At 42.6% G+C, this 16893-nt stretch overlaps 1 protein-coding gene across 1 annotated transcript in view; it reads left to right on the top strand.

Moving 5' to 3' along the window:
• LOC115130886 (phospholipid-transporting ATPase IA) overlaps positions 1–16893 on the top strand; it is a 197428-nt gene that overhangs the window by 103378 nt on the left and 77157 nt on the right. The window contains exons 15-16 of the mRNA XM_065019824.1: positions 1039–1083; positions 9837–9909. Coding sequence (XP_064875896.1) covers positions 1039–1083; positions 9837–9909 — 118 coding nt within the window. The remainder of the gene's footprint in view (positions 1–1038; positions 1084–9836; positions 9910–16893) is intronic.

Genomic DNA, 16893 nt, shown 5'->3' with positions numbered 1-16893 from the left:
CCTCCTCAAAGACTAATTAACTAGAGCAGTAATTAATATAGCCATCCCTATGCGTGAAGACATTAATGAATTCAGCTGCACACTAGTGCTCTTAGAGACATATAGTAGCAAGAGATGTGTGCTTGTCTTTTAGGAGTCTTCTAGTCACTGATCCAAGGTCAACCCTTATGGTGAATGTTAGGAATTGAGGGAGGGTAAGCTGATTTCAGACCTTTCTTTGACACACCTGAGAAGTAATAGCATTCAAGAGTTGTGTATGTGGTTAACTTGAACATAGCATCAGGCATGTCCGGTAACGGGAGTTAGATCTGTGAAAAGACCTAAGAATGCGTATTGTGTACTTTGTCCATTCACAGTGTATTTGAATGGGTGTTGTGGAGAATACAAAGCTCAGAATAGTGAATTAATTCCCAGCCTCAGTCTTATTTGGGCCAGTAAAAGTGGCCAAGCCACAATGTTCTCTTGTCATCTAGATAGCGGGACAGTGTCCGGTCAACTCAAATCCTCCTATGTACAATTAACAAAAGCCTGGACCGTAATTAGTTTGCCAGAGCGGAGATGTAAAAATAATTTGCCACTCTCGTCTTGGAGCAGTGTGCGCAGTGACCACATTTGGAGTTCCCAGTGAGGAACACTTGGCAGCCCATGAGACACAGACAGACACACACACACAGACAGACAGGATGTGGGGCTGAGAGGCCTAACCCAGCTGTCCTCTCGCTCGGCTGACCAAAGACAACTGGAGTGGACAAGTGGAGTATTAAAACTTACCTAAGCTTCTGCTGCTTTGTTAGCAGTCCGCTATTATAAAGATGGTCAGTCGCTTCCATTGGAACAGATCCTCATCACTAACCACTATCCCAGCGATCTACCCTCATGTGAGATACTAGCCCTCTCTCAACAATCTCCCTTTAATATCTCCAAATTAACCCAACACCTTTGGATAACCAACCAGTCAATGTCATTTTTTCATTGTCTGCATGTTAACAGAACATGGTTGACTGTACAGTATTCTGCAACATGATTTTCTCTCAACAGTCACATACCCGAGGCTGAGGATGGTAGTTTTGCTGAGGATGACTGGTAAGATTGCTGTGGTGGTGTTCTGTGTGCTACTGCTCTCTTGCTTCTGTGATGTATAGTGTTGCATTGTGGGTGTAGTACTTTGGAAATAATTCACTGTGAATCTGTTTTTTTGCTGTGTTTTGATACACTGACTTGGGGCATTGTGCTGTATGGCACCAAGATAATGAGTAAAAAAACAGAATCTGCATGGAAATGAGTTACCAGTTAAAGGATTATGGGTTCTCAGCTACTGTACAGTATACAGTGTTATAGCTTACAATAGACGTCTGGAAATGCGACACAGTGCAGTCTGCTTGGCATGTTGTGAAGCATTTCTCTACTTATTATACTGTGACGATGACTATTGCGGCACAAACTCCCCTTTCCCCATTTGCATTAATCTAGCGGTTGAGACCCAGGCAACACACACACACACACACACTCCTGTGATCCATCTGCTGCAGTGTGTTGTAATCCACAGCATGGATGTGTCTCATCCATTTTGCATGGGAGAATTTGGCCTTTTTGTTGATGCCAAATGTGGTGCCTCGCAGGCTGCTGGGGAGACGGACGTGGCTGTAGCCAGTTTCCCACCTTGTGTGAAAGCATGCCTTTTTTTTTTTTTACTGCCTTTGTCTTTGAAGCAACCCGGCGTGAATTTAGCACATTAATATGAGGTAACTTAGCGAACATACGGACAGATACCAACACAAAACAGAGGCAGATATGTATTAAAAGTACTCTATCTTCTTCTTTGCCATAGTCATGAATAATAGATACTACCAGACTGCAAGAATTGTTCTCCCTCCTTCCTGAAAGAATATCTGCTCACTGATATACACTTAATAAAAAATAAACTTCTCTTGCCAGGCTGCTCAGTGTGAAATCTCATTGGATTATCCCATTCCTCAAATATACTACCTCAAACTCACTTAGGCCTACGCCGGGGACATCAATCATCCCACGTGTAATACATCTGCAATCCTAAAAACAATCCCAGTCCTGGTGGGTCGGGTGCTGCTTCCATTGTTTTTATTTTGTTATTAGAGGCAGTGCGCTCTCTGAAAACGCTGAAACGCCAACCCAAATGGTTGATGAGGTGCAGACCATTGGATAATAAAGAAAGCCTGTATTAGTCCCAGTCATTCAATGGGAGTATAATTTTGCCAGACCCAGATTGTGGGACTTGATAAGTATATGGTGGTGCCTAGAGTGTACAACATGGAAAGATGAGGTGAGCCTCTTTGGAGAAGAAGGAAATGAAACTCCAGCCTGCCTGCTGCCCTTCTTCAATCTCTAGACCATCTGTGGTATGAGCTTTACAGACACATTCCTTACTGTCTCTGTCGGAAACCAAATAATTTGGCGCCCTTTTTCATGGTCCTTAGAGCCAGATGGGAGCAATTGTCCTGTAACATTGTCAGTTGCAGCCAAGAAATTCTGGACCCATTCAGCACCAAGACAAATCCATTCCGTCCCGAGAAACTGTTAACACACATCGGCCATTTTGGATATTGACCCATCTGTTGCTTCTTGGTGACAGAAACAGAATGTGCTGTAACAGAGCTGTTGTTGAGTTAGTAAGGAGGCCAAAGATACAGAGTGTGAACAACCAGTGCTCTTGTTCCTATAGTGACAGGATGGATCACTGCTGGGCTGTAGAAGGTAATCAATAACAGACCATCCTTCACGATCAGCTTTAGCCTCAGAAATCACATCAAACCGATGGACTCGGGCGGCGGTGATGCCATTGCTTTGTCAGTCTCGGCAAAGGGCTTAGTTTTCTGTTCACTGCCTCAGTGCTCCATTTCTATATACAGTGCATTAAGAAAGTATTCAGACCCCTTGACTTTTTTCCACATTTTGTTACGTTACAGCCTTATTCTAAAATGGATTAAATTGTTCCCCCCCCCCTCATCAGTCTACACGCAATACCCCATAATGACAAAATATAATTAAAAAATGATATCACATTTACAGTATTCAGACCATTTACTCAGTACTTTGTTGAAGTTACAAGCTTGGCACACCTGTATTTGGGGAGTTTCTCCCATTCTTCTCTGCAGATCCTCTTAAGCTCTATGGGCAGCTATTTTCAGGTCTCTCCAGAGATGTTTGATCGGGTTCAAGTCCGGGGTCTGGCTGGGCCACTCAAGGACATTCAGAGACTTGTCCCGAAGCCACTCCTGCGTTGTCTTCGCTGTGTGCTTAGGCTCGTTGTCCTGTTGGAAGGTTTTCATCAAGGATCTCTGTACTTTGCTTCGTTCATTTTTCCCTCTCCTGACGAGTCTCCAAGTCCCTGCTACTGTAAAACATCCCCACAGCATGATGCTACCACCACAATTCTTCACCGTAGGGATGGTGCCAGGTTTCTTCTAGGCGTGATGCTTGGCATTCAGGCCAAAGAGTTGAATTTTGGGTTCATCAGACCAGAGAATCTATTTTCTCATCGTCTGAGAGTCCTTTTATAGGTGCCTCTTGGCAAACTACAAGCGAGCTGTCATGTGCCTTTTACTGAGGAGTGGCTTCCGTCTGGTCAGTCTACTGTAAATGCCTGATTGGTGGAGAGCTGCAGAGATGGTTGTCCTTCTGGAAGGTTCTCCCATCTCCACAGAGGAACTCTGTCAGAGTGACTATCAGGTTCTTGGTCACCTCCCTGACCAAGGCACTTCTCCACCGATTGCTTGGCCGGGCGACCAGCTCTAGGAAGAGTCTTGGTGGTTCCAAACTTCTTCCATTTTTAGAATGATGAAGGCCACTGTGTTCTTGCGGACCTTCAATGCTGCAGCAGTTTTTTTGGTACTCTGCCCCAGATCTGTGCCTCGACACAATCCTGTCTCGGCGCTCTACGGACAATTCCTTTGACCTCATGGCTTGGTTTTTGCTTTGATATGCATTGTCAGCAGTGGGACCTTATATAGTGACTTCCGACAGAGATGGCCTGCCTCACATCGCGTTTCCTTGGAAACTATGCAGGATTTCGTTTTTTTACGTGTTATTTATTACATTGGTACCCCAGGTAATCTTAGGTGTCATTACATACAGTCAGGAGGAACTACTGAATATAAGAGCAACGTCAACTCACCATCATTACGACCAGGAATAGGACTTTCCCGAAGCCAACCCTGTGTTTGGCCTTCCACCCAGGAAAATGGATCGGATCCCAGCCGGCAAACCTAAACAACGTCGCCGTAAAATGGGCAAACGAAGCGGTCTTCTGGTCAGGCTCCGGAGACGGGTACATCGCGCACCACTCCCTAGCATACTACTCGCCAATGTCCAGTCTCTTGACAGCAAGGTTGATGAAATCCGAGCAAGGGTAGCATTCCAGAGAGACATCAGAGACTGTAACGTTCTTTGCTTCACTGAAACATGGCTCACTAGAGAGACGCTATCGGAGTCGGTGCAGCCAGCAGATTTCTTCACGCATCATGCCGACAAACAACCATCTTTCTGGTAAGAAGAGGGGCGGGAGGGTATGCCTTATGATTAACGAGACGTGGTGTGATCAAAACAACATACAGGAGCTCAAGTTCTTCTGTTCACCTGACTTAGAATTCCTCACAATCAAATGTAGACCGCATTATCTGCCAAGGGAATTCTCTTCGATTATAATCACAGCCGAATATATTCCCCCCCAAGCAGACACATCGATGGCCCTGAACAAACTTTATTTGACTCTATGTAAACTGGAAACCACATCCTGAGGCTGCATTCATTGTAGCTGGGGATGTTAACAAGGCTAATCTGAAAACAAGACTCCCCAAATTCTATCAGCATATCGATTGTGCAACCAGGGCTGGTAAAACCCTGGATCATTGTTATTATAACTTCCGCGACGCATATAAGGCCCTCCCCCGCCCTCCTTTCAGAAAAGCTGACCACGACTCTATTTTGTTGCTTCCAGCCTACAGACAGAAACTAAAACAGGAAGCTCCCGCGCTCAGGTCTGTTCAACGCTGGTCCGACCAATCTGATTCCACGCTTCAAGACTGCTTCGATCACGTGGATTGGGATATGTTACACATTGCGTCAAACAACAACATTGACGTATACGCTGATTCGGTGAGCGAGTTCATTAGAAAGTGCATCGGTGATGTCGTACCCACAGTGTCTATTAAAACATTCCCAAACCAGAAACCGTGGATTGATGGCAGCATTCGTGCAAATCTGAAAGCGCTAATCACTGCTTTTAACCAGGGCAAGGTAACCGGAAACATGACCGAATAAAAACACTGTAGCTATTCCCTCCGCAATTCAATCAAACAAGCTAAGCGTCAGTATAGAGACAAAGTAGAGTTGCAATTCAACGGCGCCGACACGAGGTATGTGGCAGGGTCTACAGTCAATCACGGATTACAAAAAGAAAACCAGCCCCCAGACAGACTAAATAACTTCTTTGCTCGCCTTGAGGACAATACAGTGCCACTGACACGGCCCACTAACAAAACCTGCGGACTCTCCTTCACTGCAGCCGACGTGAGTAAAACATTTAAACGTGTTAACCCTCGCAAGGCTGCAGGCCCAGACGGCATCTCCAGCTGCGTCCCCAGAGCATGCGCAGACCAGCTGGCGGGTGTGTTTACGGACATATTCAATCAATCCTTATCCCAGTCTGCTGTTCCCACATGCTTCAAGAGGGCCACCATTGTTTCTGTTCCCAAGAAAGATAAGGTAACTGAGCTAAACGACTACCGCCCCCTAGCACTCACTTCCGTCATCATGAAGTGCTTTGAGAGACTAGTCAAGGACCATATTACCTCCACCCTACATGACACCCTAGACCCACTCCAATTTTCTTACCGCCCAAATAGGTCCACAGAAGACGCAACCACACTGCCCTAACCCATTTGGACAAGAGGAATACCTATGTGAGAATGCTTTTCATCGACTACAGCTCAGCATTTAACACCATAGTACCCTCCAAACTAGTTATCAAGCTCGAGACCCTGGGTCTCGACCCCGCCCTGTGCAACTGGGTACTGGACTTCCTGACGGGCCGCCCCCAGGTGGTGAGGGTAGGTAACATCTCCACCCCGCTGATCCTCAACACTGGGGCCCCACAAGGGTGTGTTCTGAGCCCTCTCCTGTACTGCCTGTTCACCCACGACTGCGTGGCCATGCACGCCTGCAACTCAATCATCAAGTTTGCGGACGACACTACAGTGGTAGGCTTGATAACCAACAACGACGAGACTGCCTACAGGGAGGCGGTGAGGGCCCTCGGAGTGTGGTGTCAGGAAAATTACCTCACACTCAACGTCAACAAAACAAAGGAGATGATCGTGGACTTCAGGAAACAGCAGAGGGAGCACCCCCCTATCCACATCGACGGGACAGTAGTGGAGAGGGTAGAAAGTTATGTTCCTCGGCGTACACATCACGGACAAACTGAATTGGTCCACACAGACACCATTGTGAAGAAGGCGCAGCAGCTCCTCTTCAACCTCAGGAGGCTGAAGAAATTCGGCTTGTCACCAAAAGCACTCACAAACTTCTACAGATGCACAATCGAGAGCATCCTGTCGGGCTGTATCACCGCCTGGTACGGCAACTGCTCCGCCCACAACCGTAAGGCTCTCCAGAGGGTAGTGAGGTCTGCACAACGCATCACCGGGGGTAAACTACCTGCCCTCCAGGACACCTACACCACCCGATGTCACAGGAAGGCCATAAAGATCATCAAGGACAACAACCACCCGAGCCACTACCTGTTCACCCCGCTATCATCCAGAAGGCGAGGTCAGTACAGGTGCATCAAAGCAGGGACCGAGAGACTGAAAAACAGCTTCTATCTCAAGGCTATCAGACTGTTATACATCCACCACTAACATTGAGTGGCTGCTGCCAGCATACTGGCTCAACTCCAGCTCACTTCAATAATGGAAATTGATGTAAAAATGTTTCACTAGCCACTTTAAACAATGCCACTTAATATAATGTTTACATACCCTACATTACTCATCTCATATGTATATACTGTACTCTATACCACCTACTGCAGCTTGCCTATGCCGTTCTGTACCGTCACTCATTCATATCTTTATGTACATATTCTTTATCCCTTTACACTTGTGTGTGTGTGTGTGTGTGTGTGTGTGTATAAGGTAGTAGTTTTGGAATTGTTAGGTTAGATTACTTGTTGGTCATTACTACATTGTCGGAACTAGAAGCACAAGCATTTCGCTACACTCGCATTAACATCTGCCGATCATGTGTATGTGACAAATAAAATTTGATTCAGACAGGTGTGTGTGTGTGTGTGTGTCAAAATCATGTCCAATCTATTGAATTGACCACAGGTGGACTCTAATCAAGTTGTAGAAATATGTCAAGGATAATCAATGGAAACAGGATGCACCTGAGCTCAATTTTGAGTCTCATAGCAAAGGGGTCTGAATACTTATGTAAATAAGGTATTTCAGTTTTATTTTAATACATTTGCAAAAAAATCTAAAAAAGTTTTTGATTGGTCATGGGGTATTGTGTGTAGAGTGATTGGGGAAAAAATATTTAATCAATTTTCGAATAAGGCTGTAACGTAAAGAAATGTGGAAAAAGTCAAGGTCTGAATATTTTCCCAAGTCACTGTAGGTGGTTAGATAAAGCAGGGGTAGGCAACTACATTCAGCCGCAGGACGATTTTTGTAGGAGTGGATGGCCGGGGAGGTGGGTGGAACAGAATTATAATAATTTGTACATTGCAAATTGACCACAACTCAGCCCAATAAGAGATGTGTATTTGATAATAATAATCATTTCATACATTGAGGCACGATCACGTCCCTTTTTCCTATTTGTGGGAAAACTTGAACAGAGTTCCTTTAGCACAAATGTTTTACCAACCCCTGGAGTAGGGCTTACACAACAATCAGTGTGGATTCTATTAAAACTAGAATCTACTGTTGCTTTCCTGGCCTAGGTGTGTGGGCTACTTTAGGTCTTCGTTTATGAGCTACGTGTGTTAGTCATGTCTGTTTATTGGTAATTGTGTTTTAACTTGGCTTATAGATTAGCTAGCAACAGCAAGCAAGCTACCTAAATTGCCATGAATGTTTCATGCGTTTCGACCTGTCCCCAAATGAATATAGTTGGTTCAGAGTTAGTTTTGATATTTCAGCCTGCGTGTCCTGATCGCGTCTGGTGTGGATGGACAAAATCAACATGTACGCGATGGCTCGCGCGCCCAGTCTATTCAGCATTTAAATGAGAGAACCACATACTCAACACTACAATATTAGCCATAAAGCGAGGTGCGTTCTGCCCCTCCTGTGTCTCTCTGTATCCCTCCTTAGACAGGCAGGAGAAATTGCTTTCTCCCTGCATGCCATATTTTAATACAGGCCTCTGAGTATGATAGATTCCCTCTACTCCACCACATCTATTCTCGGTATAACATATCTTCCACAGCCCTGGTATAATTGCATTGCGCTCTCCCTTCTCCCCCGTTCCCAAAGCAACATTTGTTTGCGGTGAACTAACAGGACTATTGCCGTTTGGCTCTTAAGAACCTTAACGATCCATCCCCTGGGTTTAGGTAACTTATTATGGTGGCTAATGGCAACCATGGTACATTCCTGTTAATCCCGACCTGATCCATTGTCTCCTATTTATCACATAATCATCAATCGATTTCTGCCGGAGGTAGTAAACCACTGTTGTCTGCCTAGAGTCTATTCACCCAAGATTTGGTAGCAATGCTAAAAGGCATCCTGACAAGACGTGTCACTTCTATGCTTTCAGGGTTTTGCATCCAATTATATTGCACTCACCATAGCCAACAGCCTGGCTGCAATTAGATTTCTTGATTATGACCAGACCATATGTTTTTTTTTTTTAAATAAGTGTTATTGAGAAAAACATAATTTGTCAATGTACAGGACCAGTTCCATTTTTCTTGGTCTTATCGTGTGGCTTTCTGCTGACGTTATCTAAAAACCTTTACTGAACCTTTTTCAATCTTATGTACCGTATTCTTACTAGATGTCTGAGTGTATATCTGTTGAAAATGCCAACGGAAAGTTCTGTTGTAACGGTGATTTGTAAAAGTGGAAAATATGTCAATTGTCATAACCGAAATAGTCAATACCAACACAAAGTTGTGTTTTCTTGCGGTAGTGACTCCCGTATGATTGTTAAATATTTAGTGTTTTGTTTAGTATTTTTTCTGCTGAAAGAAATACTTATTGTCAAGGATTCTTGTCTGGTTACGGTTTCTTCTCTGCCAATTTAACCCGACTCTGTTGCATTGTGTTTCTATTGAGATAAAACCAAAAGGTCATGTAGGGATTCTTGGAGATGGGGAGGGGAGGAGGGGGATGGGGGTTGCATGTGTGAGTGGGAGGCAAATGAATTAATGTTACCCAGAAGTTGAGAGTCACCAGGGACTCCAGGCTTGCGCAACTTAATAATCCACCCCCTCTCCCGTTTCCCCTGCGTCTGGTGCATTATGGAGTCATTTCAGGCCAGCTCTGGCTGCTGGCTTTCCCAAAGTTTTTTTTGTTTTTACTGTCAACATGGTACAGAATCCCTGTTGGCCATCACTGTAACTGTATATACAAGCCCTCGGGACCAGCTTCACATCTGTCTGCAATTTAAATAATTCCCAACACACAAACTCTTCATGCAGTCTCCAATTATTTCATACTCTCTGGAGAGTTTTTTTTTTCAATTACTAAACTTGATCAGTTTTTTTTCTTCTTTACTTATGCTCTTGTGTTGTCGGTGTAGTGTTAGTTTTTTTCACCAGTGTCCTTTTTTCTCATTCACAGCCACAGCACACAGTCGTCTGAGGAGGCCGGATTTAATGACCCCAGCTTGCTGGAAAACCTCCAAAGTAATCACGTAAGTAACTAGGGTTCCCCACCACCCACTTGCAGTGGTGGGGTGTGCAGGAGGACGTTAGGAGAGATGTCAGGCGTGGGTCGTGAACAGTAGGGACATGTATTAAAGCATTTAGCAATGGAAAAGGAAGTGTAAGCAGGTTTTTTTGTCCATCCATGTGGCTGTCGGTTTTCTTGCTCTTGGTACCTAATGAACCCAACCCTGCTTTTTTGTTCTTTAGTGGGCCTCACTGACTGGGTAGATATGTGTGTACATACCACATTGATAACCAGTACATAAGCATTTCATAAATGTTTCTGTCAAGTTATTCCAATTTAAATTCTACATTGTCGTCATAGGAAAGCTTTGAGGAGAATTGGAATTTCAGTTTACTTCCTGAATGGACTGAATTGCCCCGAACCCTGTTCCTACTTATGAATGTGGTATATACAGTACATCTTGAACACTTGCTCTTTCCATGCCATAGACTGACCAGGTGAATCCAGGTGAAAGCTGTGATCCCTTATTGCTGTCACTTGTAAAATCCACTTCAATCAGTGTAGATGAAGGGGAGGAGACAGGCTAAACCCTGTTTGTGCACATTAACCGCTAGTAGGACACCTATGACAACATCCGGTGAAATTGCAGAGTGCGAAGTTCAAAATAATATTAAACATTCATGAAAATACAAGTGTCATACATCATTTAAAAGCTAAACTACTTGTTAATCCAACAGCGTTGTCAGATTTCAAAAAGGCTTTACGGCGAAAGCATACCATGCAATTATCTGAGGACAGCGCCCCACACCAATACTTTTTCAACCAGCACAGGTGTCACAAAATCACAAATGGTGATTAAATAAATCACTTACCTTTGAAGATCTTCCTCTGTTTGCAATCCCAAGGGTCCCAGCTACACAATGAATGGTTGTTTTGTTCGATAGTCATTCTCGATATCCCCAAAATGTCCATTTAGTTGGTGCGCTTGTTTCAGTAATCCACTCGTTCAACATGCATACAAACAAATCCAAAAAGTTACCAGTGAAGTTCATCCAAACAAGTCAAACAATGTTTATAATTAATCCCCAGGTACTCTAATATCTAAATAAACCATACTATTTAAGACAGAGAATAGTATGTTCAACGTGGAAGATAAATAACAAAGTGCGCGCACCTCATTCACGCTCCAACAAGACTACATTTCTAATGGGAGGCAACTTGTAGTTTTTCCAACTATTCGCTCATTTAAAAAAAAGAAGTCTGAAACCCTTTCTAAAGACTGACATCTAGTGGAAACCATAGGAACTGCAATCTGGATCCTATCGCAAGCATTGAAGTGGCCTGTGAACTAAAAAAAAAAAAAATACGAATGGATTTTCCTCGGATTTCTCCCTGCCATATCAGTTCTGTTATACTCAGAGATTATTTTAACAGTTTTTGAAACTTCAGAGTGTTTTCTATCCAATGCTAGCAAGTATATGCATATCCTAGATTCTGGGCATGAGTAACAGGCAGTTTACTTTGGTCACGTCAGTCATCCGAAGTTCCGGACAAAAACCAGTATGCTAATGACGTTATAGAAGGATTTTTAAGCCTTGACAACTGAGACATGGATTGTGTATATGTGCCATTTAGAGGGTGAATGGGCAATGACAAAAGATTGAAGTGCCTTTTGAATGGGGTATGTTAGTAGGTGCCAGGCACATCGGTTTGAGTGTGTCAAGAACTGCAACGTTGCTGTGATTTCCCGTGTGTATGAAGAATGGTCCACCACCCAAAGGACCTCCAGCCAACTTGACACAACTGTGAGAAGCATTGGATTCAACATGGGCCAGCATCCCTGTGGAATTCTTTCGACACCTTTTAGATCCCATGCCCCGACTCGGACAAAAGGGGGTGCCACTCAATATTAGGAATTGATATACGTTCCCAATGTCTTGTACACTCAGTTTATATGGAAGTAGTTTAGTGCCAATTTTTGTTTGTTAAATATGGGTAAAAAAAAACATAATACTTAAAAAAAAAAAGGTTTCTAATCTTTTCGATATAGACACTTGAAAACCAACTTCCTTTTGATAAAATGTTTTCCTAACTATTTTTCCATGTATGAATCTGTTATTCAATGCATTTCTATGGGCTAATAGCACTAAGGCCAAATTCAACATGTCATCAAATAATTTGGTAATTTATTTTTTTATGGCTAAATGATCCTTGCTTGGTATGACCATCTTAAAACAATTCCATATGTTAGCTTAGTAGAACATTAAGTGGTGTCTTGATGTGGTTTAAGCATGGTTATGTCCTCAACATCAAATTTATTTTTTATATTTGAAAAAAGTGTGATTTCTGAGAGCAAAAACCTGAAATGGTAACCTGGATCAACAAAACAGAGAAAATAGAATTTGGGAAAAACAAAATTGAATCGGGCAAAAAAATTAACTGAATGGATATGACCCTAAATAAACTCAGCAAAAAAAGAAACGTCCCCTTTTCAGGACCCTGTCTTTCAAAGATAATTAGTAAAAATCCAAATAACTCCACAGATCTTCATTGTAAAGGGTTTAAACACTGTTTCCAATGCTTGTTCAATGAACCATAAACAATTAATGAACATGCATACTGCTCGTTCTGTGCTTGATTTCCTGCAAGACAGGAATGTCAGTGTTCTGTCATGGCCAGCGAAGAGCCCAAATCTGGGACCTGTTGGATCGGAGGGTGAGGGCTAGGGCCAGGGCCATCCCCCCCCCAGAAATGTCCAGGAACTTGCAGGTGCCTAGGTGGAAGAGTGGGCTATCATCTCACAGCAAGAACTGGCAATTCTGGTGCATCCCCCCCCCCTTTGTTAAGGGACACATTATTCAATTTCTGTTAGTCACATGTCTGTGGAACTTGATCAGTTTGTCTCAGTTGTTGAATCTCTTTGTGTAAATATTTGTATGAACACATGTTAAGTTAGCTGAAAATAAACGCAGTTGACAGTGAGAGGATTATTATTTTTTTGCTGAGCTTATCTATTCCCATCTTACTCTGGTGGTCCCTTTGAAACATCCACATGTGGGGTTGGGGGATTGACTGCTTGACTGTGGTCCTTTTGTCGCTGAGTTGGCAGAGCATGGCCCTTTGGTTTTGAGTTCGATTCCCGCTGGGGCCACCCATACAAAACATTTTACATGCTGGGCACTAAGTGGCCTGGATAAAAACATTTGCTATACAGCGTATATTATTTGTGGAATTCATAGAGGCAGGTGGACATACTTTATCTTCCACGCTTTGTTCAAGTCTGTCATGCTATTGAACTTCAAAAAACGACGTAAAATAAATTTGCCTCAATCCTGCAAACACTGGTTTCACTCAAAGGCAGCAACCACCTCCTGTAGCGTAGCTGTGTATCGCTCTGTCTGTGAGAAGCGAGATGGATAAAAAGCCATGATTGATTGGCTGGTTGAGTCATCGGGTCACCAGACGGCATAGGAGGCAGGATGTCACTTCTGATTACGTGGCTAGCTAGCACGGTGTCGCCCGGGGAGACTATGTAATCCTGCTGTGATGTTTGCCGTGTTGTGACAGCACAAACTCCTCGGCGCTGTTAATGAGTTTGTGGGTAGGATCCGTTTTAATGGCATATAGATATCTGTAGTGTGTTGCCAACTCTGAGCGCTAATTACATACAAAGTGAACAAGTGCTGGTTCCTTGTTTGTAAATCACAATCCCCTGTAAGGATTTGTTGATGATAATGAAGTGGTCGCTGGCGGTATTATATTAATTAGGCCTAATTAATTAATTAATTAATTAACAGTATTTGTATGGGAGCTATTGGTGTTCTCTTTTGGAGATATATATATTTGCTAAGCTTGGATGGAAAACTTATATTTGTTTTTCTTTTACCCCCTGTCGTATTTGAAGAGACCTTTTCATGTGTGGAGAGGTTGTGATGTGATGCCACTCATGTAGAGAATGAAAGCTCTCTTCCATAAAGCACAGGAGTTGAACCTGCTAGAATTGGTGGTGCTGTCATTAATTTTACCAGCGTCCTCTTCCTTGTTCTTGAACACCTGAGTCAACATGAACCAGAATATGGTGCCTTAGTTGTACTTCTACTAAAACAACTTTATTTGTCTAACTAATACTAGAGGTCGTCCGATTTTATGATTTTTCAATGCCGATACCGATTGTTGGGGGACCTTAAATTGCCGATACCGATTTAATCGGCCAATTTTTATATATACTGTATATATATTTTTTGTAATAATGAACACTTATTTTAACTTAATATAATAAATAAATAAATCAAATAAATTTAGTCTCAAATAAATAATGAAACATGTTCAATTTGGGTTAATAATGCAAAAACAAAGTTTTGGAGAAGGAAGTAAAAGTGCAATATGTGCCATGTAAAAAAGCTAACGTTTAAGGTCCTTGCTTAGAACATGAGAACATATGAAAGCTGGTGGTTCCTTTTAACATGAGTCTTCAATAGTCCCAGGTAAGAAGTTTTAGGTTGTAGTTATTATAGGACTATTTCTCTCTATACCATTTGTATTTCATATACCTTTGACTATTGGATGTTCTAATAGGTACTTTAGTATTGCCAGCCTAATCTCGGGAGTTGATCGGCTTGAAGTCATAAACAGCGCAATGCTTGAAGCATTGCAAAGAGCTGCTGGCAAACGCAGGAAAGTGCTGTTTGAATGAATGCTTACGAGCCTGCTGCTGCCTACCACTTCTGTCAGACTGCTCTATCAAATCATAGACTTAATTATAATATAATAACACACAGAAATACGAGCCTTGGGTCATTCATATGGTCAAATCCGGAAACTATCATTTCGAAAACAGAACGTTTATTCTTTCAGTGAAATACAGAACCGTTCTGTATTTTATCTAACGGGTGGCATCCATAAGTCTAAATATTGATGTTACATTGCTCAACCTTCAATGTTATGTCATAATTACGTGAAACTCTGGCAAATTAGTTCGCAACAAGCCAGGTGGCCCAAACTGTTTCATATACCCTGACTCTACGTGCAATGAACGCAAGAAAAGTGACACAATTTCCCTAATTTAATATTGCCTGCTAACATGAATTTCTTTTAACTAAATATGCAGGTTTAAATAAATATACTTCTGTGTATTGATTTTAAGGAAGGCATTGATGTTTATGGTTAGGTACATTCGTGCAATGATTGTGCTTTTTTCGCAAATGCGCTTTTGTTAAATCATCCCTCGTTTGGCGAAGTTAGCTGTCTTTGTTAGGAAGAAATGGTCTTCACACAGTTTGCATCGAGCCAGGTGGCCCAAACTGCTGCATATACCCTGACTCTGTTGCACAGAACGCAATAGAAGAGACACAATTTCCCTAGTTAAAAGAAATTCATGTTAGCAGGCAATATTAACTAAATATACAGGTTTAAAAATATATACTTGTGTATTGATTTTAAGAAAGGCGTTGATGTTTATAGTTAGGTACACATTGGTGCAACGACGGTGCTTTTTTCGCGAATACGCTTGTTAAGTAGGCTGTGATTCAATGATAAATTAAGAGACACCGCATCGATTAAAATGCAATGCTGGACAAGCTAGATAAACTAGTAATATTATCAACCTTGTGTAGTTAACTAGTGATTGTTAAGATTAATTGTTTTATATAAGATACATTTAATGCTAGCTAGCACCTTATCTTGGCTCCTTGCTGCACTTGCATAACAGGTAGTCAGCCCGCCACGCAGTCTCCTCATGGAGTGCAATGTAATCGGCCATGATCGGTGTCTAAAAATGCAGATTACAGATTGATATGAAAACTTGAAATCGGCCCTAATTAATCGTCCATTCCGATTTAATCGGTCGACCTCTAACTAATACATCGGAAATGTATATTCTGCTCTGCTGTTAACACTACCATATTCGAGAGAGCACAGGGCCAGCCACAGTACTGTGCCCCTTGAGGTCGTTTTGGGTTTAAGTTCCTCAACATTAGTAGATTTGACCTGGGATCGTAAACCAGCAAACCTGTGCTAAAGCTGCTAAAACGGCTGATAGCCTTACCGTAGCACCTCTTCCATGCTCTACATTCAAACACTTCCTCCTTTGCCCGTCTGTGTTTGGCTTACTGTACTCGGAGGTCACATTTTAAACACAATGAATCCCAGCCATTGACAACAGTTTAACTCGGCCCCTGGCTGTTTGTGGGAAACCCTGTGGATACAGCAGCAAGTGGTCGCAGGGGTACCTAAAAAAAAAAAATCACCCTCTGGTGCTTTTCAAATTCTCGAGTCATCTTTTCAGACCGTGGAGTAGTCTGTCTAGCTGTCCCAAATGGCACCCTATTCCCTATTTTAGTGAGAGGGGGGTGGGGGGAATCGATATAGTTACATATCGGTATATTATTTTTTACAATATATTGTGTAGTTTTGACTATCGCAATATTTTTGCGCTAGTTGGCTTTGCCTGCACCAAGACTCCAGAATCTTTCCTTCATAGCTGGATGTCATAAGGTGAAAGCACCAATTTGTAAGTCGCTCTGGATAAGAGCGTCTGCTAAATGACTTAAATGTAAAATAGCTTGTTTTCCATCTTAAAAAAAAAAATAGGAAGCCAACTTTTATTTCCCTGACTGATCAAAACGAGTTATGGCTCTCTGTTCCTCTGCAGCAGACACATGGTGAGCAATATGTTTGAATCACAATATCCAATCGCAATACATTGAGAATCGCAATACATATATCGTGTCAGCACCAAAGTATGATATTGTATCTTGAGGTCCCTGGCAATTCCCAGCCCTTCCCTTTATAGTGCAACCTATGGGCTCTGGTCAAAAGTAGTGCACTATAAAGGGGAATAGGGTGCTATTTGGGATGCAACCTGTGTCTGGTTGGTTTGCTTAGTGCTCTGAGATAAAAGGCAGGGAGATGGAGGCAGAATCCCTTTACACGACTTCCTGCAAGTCCCGCTAAACTTCCAGCATCGGTCACGTCCGAAGCAATGAGTATCTGTCACTGGCACCATGAC

The sequence above is a fragment of the Oncorhynchus nerka genome, linkage group LG6 (genome assembly GCF_034236695.1).
Source record: "Oncorhynchus nerka isolate Pitt River linkage group LG6, Oner_Uvic_2.0, whole genome shotgun sequence".
NCBI lineage: Eukaryota > Metazoa > Chordata > Actinopteri > Salmoniformes > Salmonidae > Oncorhynchus > Oncorhynchus nerka.
The sequence above is the reverse complement of the archived record's forward strand: the minus strand, read 5'-3'. Positions and strand labels throughout refer to the sequence as shown.